This window comes from Phyllopteryx taeniolatus, chromosome 4 (assembly GCF_024500385.1).
Source record: "Phyllopteryx taeniolatus isolate TA_2022b chromosome 4, UOR_Ptae_1.2, whole genome shotgun sequence".
NCBI classification, from domain to species: domain Eukaryota; kingdom Metazoa; phylum Chordata; class Actinopteri; order Syngnathiformes; family Syngnathidae; genus Phyllopteryx; species Phyllopteryx taeniolatus.
Window position 1 is genome coordinate 9,614,985 of NC_084505.1, and position 17,147 is coordinate 9,632,131.

At 40.0% G+C, this 17,147-nt stretch overlaps 1 protein-coding gene across 2 annotated transcripts in view; it reads right to left on the reverse strand.

Annotated features, from left to right (window-relative positions):
- The window catches only part of helz (helicase with zinc finger), a 121,430-nt gene that overhangs the window by 55,982 nt on the left and 48,301 nt on the right, over positions 1-17,147 (reverse strand). For both annotated transcript variants that reach the window (XM_061769332.1, XM_061769333.1), the window contains 4 exons: positions 16,905-17,117; positions 12,668-12,807; positions 10,114-10,293; positions 1,892-1,993 (listed from right to left, as the gene is read on the reverse strand). In XM_061769332.1, coding sequence (XP_061625316.1) covers positions 1,892-1,993; positions 10,114-10,293; positions 12,668-12,807; positions 16,905-17,117 — 635 coding nt within the window. The remainder of the gene's footprint in view (positions 1-1,891; positions 1,994-10,113; positions 10,294-12,667; positions 12,808-16,904; positions 17,118-17,147) is intronic.

Sequence of the window (17,147 nt, forward strand, 5' to 3'; positions counted from 1 at the left end):
TTTCTAATCTCATGAGATAACTCTCCTTAGCTACCTCTGGCCCATATTTAGTGTGCTACACACCATGTCACCAAACAGACAGTGATCACTTTTTAAATAGGCTGGCTGACTGATTAAAGTCTGAGGAGACCTGTGATGCTAATTAAAGGACAACCCTTGTTTGAAGATGTCCAAAAATGTTCAATCTTTTCTAGGGGTGACATTTTTGTCCAGGCTCGTTTCATGAGGTTGTTTCTTAAAATAATTCTGTTGAACCACACTTCAAAAGCGATGTCTGATTTTCATAACTTTTTAATTATTCCTTTTGTCAGATTCAAGTTATTTCTGCGACCACTGTGCTAAGCTACTCCACCTTAACACCTTATTTATTGTTGAGCGCAGATCCACTATACTCTGACGAAGGAAGGGTACGTTCAGAAATTCACAATGACGCTCTAACCTTTGGAACTACTTCTGTTTTAGTGTTAAGCATGTCCGAGATGGCAAGCGTGTCATAGACAAAAGTACACCGGTATGTTGCAAGTGTCACACAATGCTTAACTACGTTAGTGCAACAAACATGACATCACATTTACGTCGACATCACCCTAATGATAAAACAAGTGCCAGAATAAAACAAGGAGCACGCCTCCTACAAACTTTACCCAACGTATTTGGACTGCATGATTAAAACAGGGCAAAATAAACTGACCGGGCTATTGCTACTTTTATTGTTGTTGACATGCGACCCTTTTCTAACTTGGGGACAACACTAGGTTTCATAACATGCTGTGGAGTGGACAGATGAGCCCCGATTGTATCGCAAACCTCACTGTTGCTCTGACCTGAGACGGCTGGACGTCAAGAGCTACACAGAACTACTTGACTTCCGGCACTGTATAAGTGCGGAATGGGAGATTAAAAGCAACATTCTTCAGACACGCCTTTCAGCAGTCACTACTGATGATTTAACCAAAGGTCTGACAGTAGCTGCGGAGGTTTGTGCGACCAATTGTACAGGTACATCCCATTAAATTAGAATGTGGTACAAAAGTCCATTTATTTAAGCACTCATACATTATATAGATTCATTAAACACTTTGGGAAAATAGTTTTCAGCGGGCAAATTCCTGCCTAATTTCTACATTAAAAATAATTTGCATAGTTTCTTGATTGTTTGTTACATTATATTGTAGTTTCTAGAGATGGTGAATTTAGGGTTTTCGTCTCCTGTTAGCTATAATTGTCAAAATTATACATATGAAAAATATAAAATATTTCACTCAGTGTGTGCAGTGCATCTGTGAGTTTCACTTTTTGAATTGAACAACCTATCTAAAGTAAGCTTTTGACACTATTCTAATTTATTGAGATGTACCTGTAACTATAACTGTGATGCCAGGAATAAAGATAATTCTGTCACAGCTGCTGGGATAGTTATGGTATGACTTATTTTTTCAGGAACTATTTGTAAAATATACTCTGTTGCTAAGAATGCACCACAGAAGATGGGTGATTTCTCCATCAGATACATTTGATTTTTTAATTAATATTTTTATATGTTGGTAATTTCAATAAAATTTGTTAAAAAAGGCAAAAATTCTCTTTTTTTGTATCAACAAAATATCGAACCATGACACTGAAGTATTGAACGGTGAATTTTGTGTATTGATGCACCCCTATAATAAGTACATTTACAAGGTATTTTGTGCTTTTGAATTTTCTTTAATCTGATTGCATTAGCACAAATGACACCAGAAAACTATTAGGAGAAATAACTTGGCCAAAGTTTTCTTTACTTGAAATTCAAATAATTTCAGACTATATGCATAAGAACTTAATGGCATGTCCAAAGTCAAAAGAAGTTTGTATTGTACCTCAGCCAACATGTCTTTCGTGTGCATATCTATACCTGAGAGGTCTGGCATGTGGATTGCCTGATTCAACATAAGGATGAAGGTAGTCCTTAATGTAAAGGTCAGCTGCACTGTTGGAGTGGGTGCAGATCAGAACCCTGTTGAGACAAAAGACAAGCCAAAGAGAAATCACACACTGCACTTGCTGCAAATGCTGTGCGCCCCAATTTCCCGGGTGAGTCATTTGCTTAAGCCAAATAAATGCTCGATTTCTTCCGCCAGGAAAAGAACAAATCTAAGTGTAATAAAGTTTAGAGATGTTTACACACAGGCAATTAAGAGTTAACTGCTGAGCCCATTTGAATTCTGTTGCAAACAATAACAGCAGCATCTACTAAGGGTAGTAAATCATCTCCAAGATGAACCAAAGTGTGAAGTCTTACCACTTTGTTAACGAGATCCCTAAACAACATGGATGATCTTACGCTAGCATTCCAGTACACTAGTAGTCACTCTGCAATGTAATATGCTTTTTATTTCTAACCAAAATGGTAAATCTTCTATATACGATTTTAATATTTCTCTCAAAATGAAAGTATTCAATATAGCAATAACAATGTCAAACTACATGAAAGCTGCACAAAACTATAGGTACATCAGCCACAAGATTATTTAATCATTAAGTGATAGCAATGACATGACGTGCTCCTGACTGGAGTACATAAGTGGTCATACAAACTAAGTGTAACGTAAGAGTATGTCACTAAACTAGTATGACCACCTCTGCTTGTCTTAGCTTTTAAAACATACATAATTTATCCTAAACATTGAATATTACATGCATTCAGAGTGAAAGGAAAAATAAATATTACATTTGCAACCTATTTTTGAAAGATCGTTTTTCCCTTTCATGTTACATATAGTCAAGATGCTGTTAATGTCCCCTTTCATCCAAAAACTTTTTTCTGTTCCATGCATAACATAGGTAAAAATGATCCTGCGATGTAGTTTAAGTTTGACATCTATGGGGTTTGTAGATTCAATGCAAAGGGCAATAAATCTTGCAAAAAATGGTTGGATTTGAAATTGCCGTCGTCGTGACGTAGCTTTGACAATTAATATTCAAATGCCTGGCCACTTTTTTGTTTCGCACCCACTCAACTCACTTGAATGACAGCATATCCTAGTTTTAAACAAGGGAGTCTCAGCCAATTACATATAGTCTATAAGCATAAATAGTCTATAAGCATAAATACGTTTTACAATAATACTCAACTACGTTTATAATACCCTCCCAAATTATTGGAAAAGCAAGGTCAATTCCTTTGTTTTTGTTGTATACTGAAGACATTTGGGTTTCAGATCAAAAGATGAATGAGACAAAAGCTCAGAATTCCAGCTTTTATTTTATGGTATTTACATCTAGATGTGTTAACTCATGACAGAGCACCATTTGTTTGAACCCACCCAATTTTTAAAAGAGCAAAAGTATTGAAACGTGTGACTGATAGATGTTTATAGGTGCTGAGATGTTGCCTTTTAGAATGATTGCTTCAACATTAGATAGTCCTTGTTTTTGGATGTGGGTTTCCCCTGTGAAAACTGCATTTGCTGTAAGACGAGAGACCTGTCTATGGGAGAAAAGCAAACCATTTTGAAACTGAGAGAAGAGGGAAACTCGACCAGACAAACATTGGGCAGAGCCAACCCAACAATATGGAATGGCCCGAAAAAGAAAGAAACCACTGGTGTACTGAGCAACAGACATCGAACAGGTCAGCCAAGGGTATCAACAGCAGTTGATGACAAACATTGTGAGAGCTGTGAAGAAACACCCAAAGACAACAGTCAGTGACATCACTGCCAACCTCCACCGTGCAGGGGTGAAGGTATCACAATCCATTGTTCGAAGAAAACTTCGAGAAGAAATATACAGGCCATTCCACAAGATGCAAACCACTCATCAAAAAAAAGGCACGCCCCAGTAGGTACATAGCGCCGGGGTGTGCATTGTGCAAAACAACATCGGTTTGGCTAAGGACCCCCGAAAATGTCACCTACGAAGAGACACGCTTACGAAGCACAGTTTAAACTGCAAGCTATCAGTTACGCGGAGGAACATGGGAATCGAGCAGCCGCAAGAGAATTCAAGTTCAATGAATCCATGGTTCGCAAGTGGAGGAAACGAGCTTCGCCAAGTCAAGAAGACGAAGCTGAGTTTCCGCGGAAACAAGGTGAGGTGGCCCGAGTTGGAAGACCAACTCGAGCAATAGATTAATGATCAAAGAACAGCCGGGAGAAGAGTCTCTACAGTCACCATTCGACTGAGTGCAATAACTCGGAGCTTTCCATCATTCCGGGAGTCTTGACTAAGGAACTCCAACCGCTGGACATCAGTGTAAACAGGGCATTGAAAGTGAAGTTGCGAGCGGCGTGGGAGCGATGGATGACAGATGGCGAACACAGCTTTACTAAGACTAGGAGGCAGCGCCGGGCGAGTTTCGCCACAATTTGTGAATGAATTGTGGTTGCTTGGTCTAACGTGTCTGCTTGCATTCTTGTTCGAGCTTTCGTAAAAGCCCCCATCATTTCTGAGGAGCCGCACGGCAACGAGACCGACTCCGACAATGACGAGAGGGAACCTGGCGTGTTTGATGGGGAACTTGCCCAGCTGTTCATTTTGGATACAGAAGATGAGGACTTTGATGGATTTATGGATGAGGATTAATACAAAAATAATGCAAGTACATTGGTAAATACTTCAATAAAGTACAACCAAACTATGTTTTGCTCCCGCTGCCTTTTTAAAAATATTGTTTTAGCATGCATGCATGCTACCGTATGTTTTAAGCTAGCGCATGTTTTACCATGCCTGCGCCCAATAATATGTATGTGTTAAATACAGAAATAGACCCCGTAACTGAGACTACGTCTTTTAATACGGTGCGGCTTATGGTTGTGAAAATACGGTATGAGGAAATTAAAACAATCTTTCACAGTATATAAACATATACTTGTAGCGAGGGGTTGTAAAAAAATTTACATTCATTCCAAAATATGTAATGTCTAATTGTTACAAATGTATATATAATACAGTAAATTTTCACTGCTAACCCGAGAATCATGACATCGGAGAATCACAGTAATTTTTTGTGTATAATGCGCACTCATGTACAATACGCACCCCAAAAGTGCACCTCAAAATTCTGGAAAACCCTCCTATCAATGTATAATGCATTTTTACAATGCATGATTTTGCTTCTACACATGATCATAACGAAGTATTATCTGTATTTTGGTAGTTTTTTCAAAGAATTATTCTGAAGTTAAGCACTACTTGAACACGGAATACTTTCTTTTTATTTACTTGCTCTTATATTTACTTGCTCTTATTTTGAAATTCACAGCCCTACTTTTATTTAGTAAATGAGAAAACACACAGTTGTGCTCATGGTAGATTACCTGGCCAGAATTTTTAAGATGGGTACAATTCTTTAAAGAAAACTTAAAGGGCCAGGCGAAACATTTTATTTTCCAAGTAAAAGTGTAAGTGTATACCTTCCTCATAACCTCTAGGTGGTGGTGGCATATTGGAATGGAAGTGTACAGCTTTTTCATAACCTCAAGATAGCGGCATACATTTATAAAATGTGAAAGTTTTTTTTTTTTTTCCCCCCCCCAATACCTACGTATAAGGCACACGGAATTGAGGAAATTTTTGCAGATTATTAAAAAGAAAAACTGAAATATCACATAAGTATTCAGACCCTTTGCTGCGACACTCATATTTAACTAGGGTGCTGTCCATTTCTTCTGATCATCCTTGAGATGGTTCTACACCTTCATTGGAGTCCAGCTGTGTTTGATTATACTGATTGGACATGATTAGGAAAGCCACACACCTGTCTACATAAGACCTTACAGCTCATAGTGTATGTCAGAGCAAATGAGCAAAATGAGGTCAAAGGAACTGCCTGAAGAGCTCAGAGACAGAATTGTGGCAAGGCACAGATCTGGCCGAGGTTACAAAAACAATTCTGCTGCACTTAAGGTTCCTAAGAGCACAGTGGCCTCCATAATCCTTAAATGGAAGACGTTTGGGGCGACCAGAACCCTTCCTCAAGCTGGCCGTCCGGCCAAACTGAGCAATCGGGGGGAGAAGAGCCTTGGTGAGAGAGGTAAAAAAGAACCCAAAGATCACTGTGGTTGAGCTCCAGAGATGCAGTCGGGAGATGGGAGAAAGTTCTAGAAAGTCAACCATCACTGCAGCCCTCCACCAGTCTGGGCTTTATGGCAGAGTGGCCCGACGGAAGCCTCTCCCTCAGTGCAAGACACATGAAAGCCCGCATCGAGTTTGCAAAAAAACACCTGAAGGACTCCAAGATGGTGAGAAAAAAGATTTTCTGGTCTAATGCAACTAAGATAGAATCATTTGGCCTTAATTCTAAGCAGTATGTGTGGAGAAAACCAGGCACTGCTCATCCCCTGTCCTATACAGTCCCAAACCAGGCACTGCTCATCCCCTGTCCTATACAGTCCCAACAGTGAAGCATGATGGTAGCAGCATCATGCTGTGGGGGTGTTTTTCAGCTGCAGGGACAGGACGACTGGTTGCGATCGAAGGAAAGATGAAAGTGGCCAAGTACAGGGATATCCTGGATGAAAACCTCCTCCAAAGTGCTCAGGACCTCACACTGGGCCGAAGGTTCACCTTCCAACAAATCAATGACCCTAAACACACAGCTAAAATAACAAAGGAGTGGCTTCAGAACAACTCCGTGACTGTTCTTGAATGGCCCAGCCAGAGCCCTAACTTAAACCCAAGTGAGCATCTCTGGAGAGATCTGTAAATGCCTGTCCACCAACATTCACCATCCAACCTGACAGAACTATAGAGGATCTGCACGGAGGAATGGCAAAGGATCCCCAAATCCAGGTGTGAAAAATTTGTTGCATCATTCCCCAAAAGACTCATGGCTGTATTAGCTCAAAAGGGTGCTTTTACTAAATACTGAGCAAAGGGTCTGAATACATATGGCTGCGTCATATTTCAGTTTTTCCTTTTTAACAAATCTACAAAAAATTCAACAATTCTGTTTTTTTTTCTGTCAATATGGGGTGCTGTGTGTACATTAATAAGGAAAAAAATGAACTTAAATGATTTTAGCAAATGGCTGCAATATAACAGAGTGAAAAATTTAAAGGGGTCTGAATACTTTCTGTACCCACTGTAATATTCATAATCATGTCATACGATGCTCCCACGATACGATACGTTACTCCCACGTCCGTTTGACCACATCGGATTAGTGTTTTCGTTCAGTAGATGGCAGATATATTTGTTTGATATGATTTCAATTTGTTCCGCAAAAAAAGTGTTTTTTTAAACCACTAATATTGTACTTTATAAAAACCATACAGTAATTATATCATGAAATAAAATTTAAAAAATGTAATCTTGTGCATTCTGTTTAATTCAATGTGACACCCATTGTACACGACTTGGCCACTGGGGGAAGTATAATACACTAATGGCAAACAAAGAGGAATTTCACAAGTGACTCAGTAAACTGCAGTAATGATGGTCATTTTTGACAGGAGAAAGATATGCCTGTGAGTATTGTTAAATTATCTGTCTACATGTGTTGATGCACTGTTTGTGTTCAAATATCTGTTGCGTTAAGGCTTACAATACCACAAGTATCGATGTATGGTTTTGCATTGTGTGTTAGTATTAAGGTTTTGGAGGGCAAAATTGTGTGGTTATTTTAAATACATGTGTAATTGTCCTCGTTTTATGTTTACTTTGACGGTATTAAATCTAAACTGGGAGTGGCATGTAGAAGCCCATAATGTAATAAACCAAAACCTAATAACGGCCCATAATGAAATTAATTTGCCATTTTTAAAATCTAATAGGCTTATAACGTAAGAACTGGCCAGTGACGAAATAAGTCCTGAACCTATAACAAGTTTTGGACAATAAAGGAACGCAAATATATCAGGTTATGGGCCGTTATTACATTATGGACTTCTACATAATCAGGACTTTTATTACGTAATTGGCCAGATATTACGTTATGAGCCTATTACCTTTTAAAAAAATGGCAAATCTATTACATTATGAACCGTTATTACGTTATGGGTTTCTAAGCAAAGCACATTTATTCGTATAGCGAATTACATAAACAAAGTAAGTCAGTGTGTTTCACATTATTAAAAGCATTAAAAAAAATGCTCATAAACATTTATAACGAAGAGAAAAATACAATAAAAACAGCGTACAGTGCAAGAAAGATCATGTAAAAGCAGAAATGCTCTAACAAGCATGAGAAAAAAAATAAGAGTCTTTAACCTGGACTTAAAAACATTCACACTTGGGGCTGACGTCACTTCTGTTGGCAACTCATTCCATTTGTGTGCAGCATAATAGCCAAATGCTGCTTCACAATGCTTGCTTTGGACACTTTTTGACATGAATCTGTAGATCTCAGAGCCCGACTGGGTTTATATGCCATTAGCATTTTTTTCATGTTGTCAGGACCTACACCATTTTAGTGATTTATAGACCAGTATTCTGTATTCTAAAGCTGACTGAGAGCCAGTGTAGAGACTTTAGAATAAGAGTAATATCCTCTGACCTCTTTGTTCTGGTCAGAACCCAAGCTGCAGCATTCTGAAGGAGCTACAGCTGCTTAATGCTCTTTTGGGGGAGTCCAGTCAGGAGACCATTACAATAGTCAAGTCTACTTGAGATAAAAGCATGGATGAGCTTCTCCTGGGGCCTCATGTACAAAGACTTGCGTGGATTTCCTCCTAAAACATGGCGTACGCTCAAATCCAGAAAACGTCGTACGCACAAAAATATTCAGCTGTATGAAACTCTGCGTACTCATGAATCCAAGCACATTTCCTTCATACATTCCAATCAACGTGGAAATGAGCGCACATGTAGCTGACTCCTCCCTGTCCACGCCCACATTTGAACATGCAAATCACAATGCTAATTATTAATGTGTCTGGTGTGCAGATTTATGAGAACAGTTTCCCAGCATCACCTCTAAGTGTCGCCAAAGCACCAAAAGCTGCAGAAACGTGCGTACGGCAGCCATGCAGTTGGCGTGAGGCACCGCACATTTCCACGGTCATGTCACCCTTGATACATCTGAACTTTGCCATGAAAAAGAACGGACGCCACGTTTTTGTGCGTACGCACTTTTTGTACATGAGGCCCCTGGTCTGCTTGGCACATGCAAGCCTTCACTCTGGATATGTTCTTCAGATGGTAGAAGCCAGTTTTAGTTACTGATCTGATATGACTGTTGAAAGTCAGGTCGGACTCTATCAGTACACCAAGGTTGCGGACTTGGTCTTTGGTTTTTAAAGAGATTGACTGCAGGTATTTACAAAAAGCAATCCTATTTTCTTTGTTGCCAAAAACAATTATCTCAGTTTTGTTGTGGTTTCCACATTTCCAAACTGCTCAGCAGCATATTATGATCGACCGTATCAAAAGCCGCACTGAGATCCAACAAGAAGAGATCCAGATTTTACTTTCCTGAGTCAGTATTCAAACTTATATCATTTAGCACTTTGATAAGAGAAAATTCTGTACTGTGACGAGTTCGGAAAACTGATTGAAATTTGTCAAAAAGTTCATTTAAGTTGCTGAGTTGATTAAAAATAACTCACCAATCTTGGCTATGAAAGGGAGATTTGAGACCGGTCTATAGCTTGCTAAAATGGAAGCATCCAGCGTTTATTTTGTAGAAAAGGCTTAATGGCAGCCACTTTAAGAGCTTTAGGAAACTCACCTGACTGAAGTGCGCAATTGATTATTTGCTGCAAATCAGACAGCAGACTTCGAAATAGCTTTGAAAAAGTCAGATGGTATTGAGTCAAGACAGCTCGTTGATGGTTTCAGCTACTGAACCATTTTCTCTACAGTTATTTGGTCAACTATATCCAATTCAGACATGGTAATAAAGTTTTTCCTGGGTGGCTTCAGATGTAGTATCATTTTGCTGATTTGTGCTATTTAACCTGATGGATTGTATAAGCAAGAGAAAAAACTTTTTTTTCTGATGAAAGAAGAGTGATCTTTCTTTTGTGTTTGATCTTTTCAAAGTGCACAATATTCTGTGGGGCTTGAAAAATTTGTGAAATTGCTCGGCAGTGAATACGTTAACAATGCTGATTGCAAAAATTGGTGGTTTGGGACTGTAACGATGAAGAAAATAATGGCCAAAAAGTAGTACAAATAACAAATCATACACACCTGCTGGTTTCCTGGCGGAGAATGTGTTTGACAGCCTGTGCCAGGGTGAACGTCTTGCCAGTGCCATAGGGTCCAATGATGAGGACTGGGGGCAGGGGGATAGAGAGAGGGGTGGTGATGGCAAGAATAGCCTCTTTCTGCTTGGCATTCAGCCGAGGATCCAGCTGTTCATCCCACTGCCTGTGGGTAGAAGAAAGATGGGGCCGGTAATTATTACATCAAGGTTTTATTGCAATAGAAACAACTTACAAAGACACAGTTTTAAGCAATTTGAAAATATTGCCTAGTAGCCAGAGATGGCTTTGAACATGAGCAACACAACCTTGATGGGGTGTTCAACAGCACTGGGAAAGTTCATTTTCTACGTGAACGAGTTCAAAGTTCAGTTCACAATTCAAAAATGAAAATTCAGAGCTGAATTCAAATACCAGTACGTCTTTGGTCTATCATCGCCGAGCAAAGCACCTTGCTGAAGTTACCTTTACAGTGCCTTGCCAATCTACCCTTCTGGAGTGTGGTGCTTGTAGACAGATAACTAAACCTGTGAGTGAGAAGGTAACCAATTCCTTGGTTAGGTGAATAGTGAAAAACTTTCGACCAATTAACATAGAAGATGATAAGATTGAGAGAGATTATTCAAGCAGCATTGGAAGATTGGGAGAGATTTATTATAATCCACCCTTGATAGGCAGGACAGTGTCAAGAATGCACACTTTACGATGAGAGGGCTCAGGGGAGGAACATGCTTGAGGAAGCAGCCAACATCGCTCTTACAGGTGACCACTTGACTTCTGTGAACAATGATTACTACTTCGGGGTCAAAGCGCACTTCATTGACAAAGGATGGACTGACAGTACGCTGTGTCATGCGCTCAACATTTTGTGAGTATTTCAAACAAATGGGAAATAAATCGAGACTAATTACAGAAATTTGTGTGATTAATTAAAAAATTATCATCTATTGACAGCACTAATATTTACGTGCAAAGTTGTTTTTTTAATACAAAGAATATCACGGCATTTTTGCAAATTGTGTGTGTTCAATCAATTCAGATGCATATATGTAAAAATACTGATGAACACTGTTGGGCAGGTTTGAAATGTAATTGGTTCCAATTACAATTGTAATTATTTCAATTTCTCAAAAGTAATTACTTTTGATTACTAATTACATTTGATTACTTTTCATAATATTGAACAAATGCTCTCAACTGTTAACCATTTTCACATTTTAAGACCTGATAGTGTTAAAGCTGCAAGCATTACTTAGGACTACACAAAGACTATAATAAAATACAACACAAGACTGAACTTCAGTTACTCTTTTTTTACTGTTCGAACAGCTGTGCCGTATACTTAGTGTAATATTTTTTATTGCCTTAACAATATCTACAAACTTTAACAATGAAGACTTTCAAAAGTCAGTGCTAATTAAAGCACTTCCTCTGTAAAATCAAACTGGCCAACAGAACAACACAGAGCTAACAGATAAGTGATGACATAAAACTCTTCAAAAGTCATTATTCTTATAAGTGTTCACAAGTTTATACATTATGAGTGGAACACCCTTTCAAAATATCAGAAAAATTAATGGATTGCACCAGATGGTGGAGCTTCAAGGTCATATTTAAGGAAAAACTGCCATGTTTGAGAGCTACTATGAAATGAATTGGAATCTGACTGTCATCATCATTTAACCTTCTAGGTATGAAAAGACAAGGAAGGTTGTAACTTCTTCCCCATTTTATTATATGTGAGTGCTTCCAGTTACCATTAGCCAATAACTAGTAGGGTTACGTACAGTACATGTAAATGTGTCAACTGTCCTGACATGGACAGCACCTTCACTGCCGACAAACACTCTTTGGAGTGCACTAATATGTTTTGGTCCATATCTTTTGTCTGTATTATGTATTTACTGTATTTCCAACCCATGAACGTCTTGTGCGCCAGTGACACTGTTGCATACTTGCAGCTCACTGCCATATCAGCGTGTAATTAAGAAGCCGATTGAGTAGCACATGACCAGAGAGAGACAATCATAAGCCTCGGCTTTAGAATGTGGAAGAAAACTATTTGATCAATTAGAGTTTTTGCTAAGTATATTTCAAGTGCAACGAAAATTTTAATCAAAATTTTCAATAGAAACTGTAATTTAATTACATACTTTTGCCGGGTAATGTAACGGATTACAATGACTTAAATTTTTTTATTAAATTACGTAGTCTCGTTACATGTCATTCTTTACTCCCCAACACTACTGATGAATGTGATTCCGATGTACTTTCTCTGATGCTTGTCCAACTACTACAATTTTAATTATCTTCCCACACTTGCAAAATTCACATAAAACGCAACATAAGATGAAGCACAAGTTTACTCTCCTCACTAAGGCAAAGGATAATTGGCCATCTCATAAACTGCTGGTACAGGTCCTCTGTGAGGCTAGCATCATGTATTGCCGTTACAAGTTGTGCATGACAAATTACAGGTTCAAGAAATGTACCAGGTTGGTGGAATTGCAACATTGAAGTGTGTGTACAATGTGAAATACCTGTTGGGGCTCCAGGGGATGGTTGGGACAAGGCTAACATCAGGGAAAAGAATTCTATTGTCTTTACTATCTTTGATGCGATCCAGGGCATAATGCATCTCACACAGCGGAAGCCTGTTCAGCTGGAACTGGAGCTCCACCTGATGTAGAGAAAACACCATCACTGGCTGACTAAACATTATCAACAGCTTTACCCCCCTTACGACCAATACTATCTGTTAAATGTGGGACCTGTAAGAAGGAAAACGGAAATATAAAAAGAACACTAGATCAGGAATGTCAGAGATGTAGAAGAGGAAGACCAGTGTAAGGCAATGAGGCTGAATTGACTCATTGATGCTGAGCTCACACCACACTACATTTTTTGTTGTTCACCTCGGTCGTTGTCAGAGTACCAGACATGGTGTCGTAAATTTGTTCCATGTCTTGGACCAGCCGAGTGGCCACACTACAAGTACGACACCGACCTGAGCCCCCCCTATCAACGCGTGCTGTCTCCAAGAGCACGGGCCGACAGCACAGGTCTTTAGGGAGGTGGGACAAGAAGAAAGACTCCAGGAAGAAGGGTAACAGTTTGCGGGCATGCAGGACTGTAAGACAACTGTAGGAACCGCAGGGTTAACCGGAGCTTGGCTCCGCAGGAACAACTAGCGCGTGGCGCATGCTTGCGCCATTGGCAGTGCGCCGGTCAGGAAGTGATGGCCGTTTAAAGGCGCCCCGTCACACTATTGGTCAATGGCTAGGAACAAATCGTAGGACCACATTGGACATGTTACACTACCCAAAAAATAATAATAAATCTGACACAGCAGACTTTGTGTCGTGGTCGTGAGTCATTCTTGACACCAAATCGGAAATCTTTGATTATGTTACACTACACGAGGTAACGACGCTTGATCGGCAATTCATAACTCAAATAATTGGCCACGACAGTGAACATTTGCCCGTGACGCATCTTTGGTGACCAAACTGGACTACATTCGTGTAGTCTGAGTTCGGCATTAAAGAACTAAGAGAGATGATAAACTATCAGCCAGAAGAAACAACTGCAGAAGATTCTGCTGTCACACTAGTAGTAAGAGGGTCGTTTTAATGACTGCCATTACAGAACCTTGGTCCCTTAACAGGCATTCAGAATGGAAACAATCACGCAATGTTGACAGTAAAGAAATAACCGAGACCAATCAGACAGACGATACATTATTCATAGATTGTTAAGCAGTAGCGGCACGGTGGCCGACTGGATAGAGCGTCAGCCTCACAGTTCTGAGGACCCGGGTTCAATCCCTGGCCCCGCCTGTGTGGAGTTTGCATGTTCTCCCCGTGCCTGCGTGGGTTTTCTCCGGGCACTCCGGTTTCCTCCCACATCCCAAAAACATGCATTAATTGGAGACTCTAAATTGCCCGTAGGCATGACTGTGAGTGCGAATGGTTGTTTGTTTCTATGTGCCCTGCGATTGGCTGGCAACCAGTTCAGGGTGTACCCTGCCTCCTGCCCGATGACAGCTGGGATAGGCTCCAGCACGCCCGCGACCCGAATTAGGAGAAGCGGCTCAGAAAATGGATGGATGGATGGATGTTAAGCAGTAAACATTTTTCCTGATATCATAATGGCTTGCAATAAAGATATAAAAAGTCAACATCACTTTTCAAAGCCTGATTTTTGTCATATAAAAAAATAAGACCAACATAAATAATTTCAAAACTTTTTCCACCATTACTGTGACCTTATGACCTGTACACTTCAAATAAAAAAAAATACATATTTGAGAGGGGAGGTAAAGTTAACTGAGATAATGTGGTTGCACAAGTGTGCACACCCTTTTATGACTGGGTGGCGGTGTTCCAAAGTAACCAATCATTAGACCTGCCATGATAATTACTACATCAACTTGTCGTTCGATAAATAAAATGTACACGATAGTTTTTCCGGACTCGATAAATCGTCAATGTTGTGGTGAGCCGGCGAGCAGATCACACAGTGGACCGACAGTGTTGGACAGCTGTGTCATTGGCACACAGTGTTGGCTCCGTCCAATACTCCACAGCCATTCACACAACAGACACTTAAGGCAAAGTTAACTAATTGTGTTAGCGCACGAGCTCACAAGCTAACTTGTGAGCTATTGAGCTAGCGAGTTAAGGAGCTAAACAGCTCACTCCACCGCGGTGATGTCGTTTACTATATCAGCGCTTCGCTCAGAGCCGTTTTGTGTTAGTACCTAATTAATACGCACGAGAAAGTTAACTATTATGTTCACTAGCCCACGACCTAAAAATCTAGCGATTTTAGGAGCTAAACAGTTCAATCCACCACGGCAAAGTCGTTTAAACCCTCAGCGCCTCTCTCAGGGTTGTGTGTGTTAGTCCCTATTAACACAAACACGGGAAAGTTAACTATTTATCAAGCATAACCCTACAGCCAGTAGTTGACGACAGGGAACGTCAACGTATATTTGATTGACAGGTGAAGGACTCTTCTTCAGCGGACCAAACACGCAGTCTTGCAGCTCAGTATTCTGCGGATAACATATCACAGAATAAAGAAAAATAGTTTAATATTCATCCATCCATCCATTTCATCCATCATCCAAGATGGCGCCTACCAGTGTGGTCACCTCGGTTACGCGCTCTCTAGTATTGTTTTTGTGTTTTTCGCTCGTCTTTGGAGACATTACACGACTCACTTACACAAGGGGATACTTGCTAACCATCAAGGAGGCTACTCCGGACTTTCTTTCACCAACTTTCGCAAATCCGCTCAGCAAAGATGGAACTTCAAAGCTGTTTAGACTGCACAGACTGGAGTGTCTTTGAAAATTCAGCTGGTAGCCTGGATGAATATACGGACACTGTCACATCCTATATCAGTTTCTGTGAAGAGGTTTGTGTACCAACAAAGTCATTTCGCACTTTCAACAACAACAAGCTGTGGTTCAGTGCCAAACTTAAGCAGCTTCGCCAAGCTAAGGAGGACGCATATCAGAGCGGGGACAGGGCCCTGTATAATCGAGCTAGAAACCAGCTGACTAAAGAAATTAACATTGCAAAGAGGAACTATGCAGCAAAGTTGGAAAACAGTTAGCGCTAGCGATGGTGGTTCCAATGGTGGAAAAGGTTTTGAGATGATTCATTTTGGTCTTATCTTTACAGTGGAAAGAAGTAGTATGTGAACTCTTTGGAATTTCTTTAATTCCTGCATACATTGGTCATAAAATGTAGTTTGATCATCTAAATCACAAGAATAAAGAACAGAGTCCGCCTAAACTAATATCACGCAAAAAAAAACATTACATATTTTTTTTATAGAGTAGAACGTAAAAATTTACAGGACAGGGAGGATAAAGTAAGTCCCCCTTGGATTTGATAAATGGTTGACCCTCCTATTGCAGCAATAACCTCAAGCATTTCTGTTGCTCCAGATCAGACGCGCACAACGATGAGGAGGAATTTTGGATCATTCCTCTTTACAAAACTGTTGCAGTTCAGCAAGATTCCTTGGCTGTCTGGTGTGAACAGCACTAGAGATGCACAAGAACACATTTTCTTCTTCTGAAGCCATTTTGTTGTTGATTTGCTGCTGTGTTTTGGACCGTTGTCCTGTTGCAACACCCATTCTCTTTTGAGCTCCAACTGTTGGACATATGGCCTCAAGCTCTTCTGCAAAATATATTGATAAACTTTGGAATACATTTTTCCATTGATGATGGTAAACCGTCCAGGCCCTGCAAGGCATGCCAATACAATGATGATGTCTCCACCATGCTTTAAGTTTGGGATAAGGTTCTGATGTTGGTGTTCTGTGCCATTTTTCGTCCAAACATCAGTGTGTTCCTTCAAAACAATTCAACTTTGGTCTGTTCCAAAGAATATTTTGTCAGTTGTGCTGTGGAAAATCCAAGTGCTTTTTAGCAAACGTCAAGAGTGCAGTATATTTATTTATTTTTTAAGACAGCAACGACTTCCTTCTCGGTGTTCTCCCATGAACCCCATTCTTGTTCAATGTTTTACGCATTGTAAATTGTATTTTCATTGTATTTTCCATGAAGTTATGAAAACAATTGTATTTGGTATAAGTTTAAGCAGACTGTTTATTCTTGTGCTTTAGATGATTTTAAGACCAATTTATGCAGAAATTCCAAATGTTTCACCTTCTTCTTTCCACTGTATATATCACTAAAACATGGCATTTAAACACAGGTGTGCACACATTTTATAAACGCTGTAAAGCCCAAACCTGGATTTTTCTGTCAGGCAGTAGTCCGAGTTCATCACAGCAGTCTTTGCAGATCCTGAGGAAGATATATTCCTTGGTTTTCTCCTCAATCACAGCCTCGTAGACACGCTCTTTGACCCCCGGTGGTGGCTGGCTGATGACTCCTTCCCAACCCAAAGGCAGGAAGAGAACTGAATTCACCTTGGTCATTACGAGTCGTCCTGCCAGTGTGTCCTGAAGGGTGAGAGAAATACTGCTGTATTG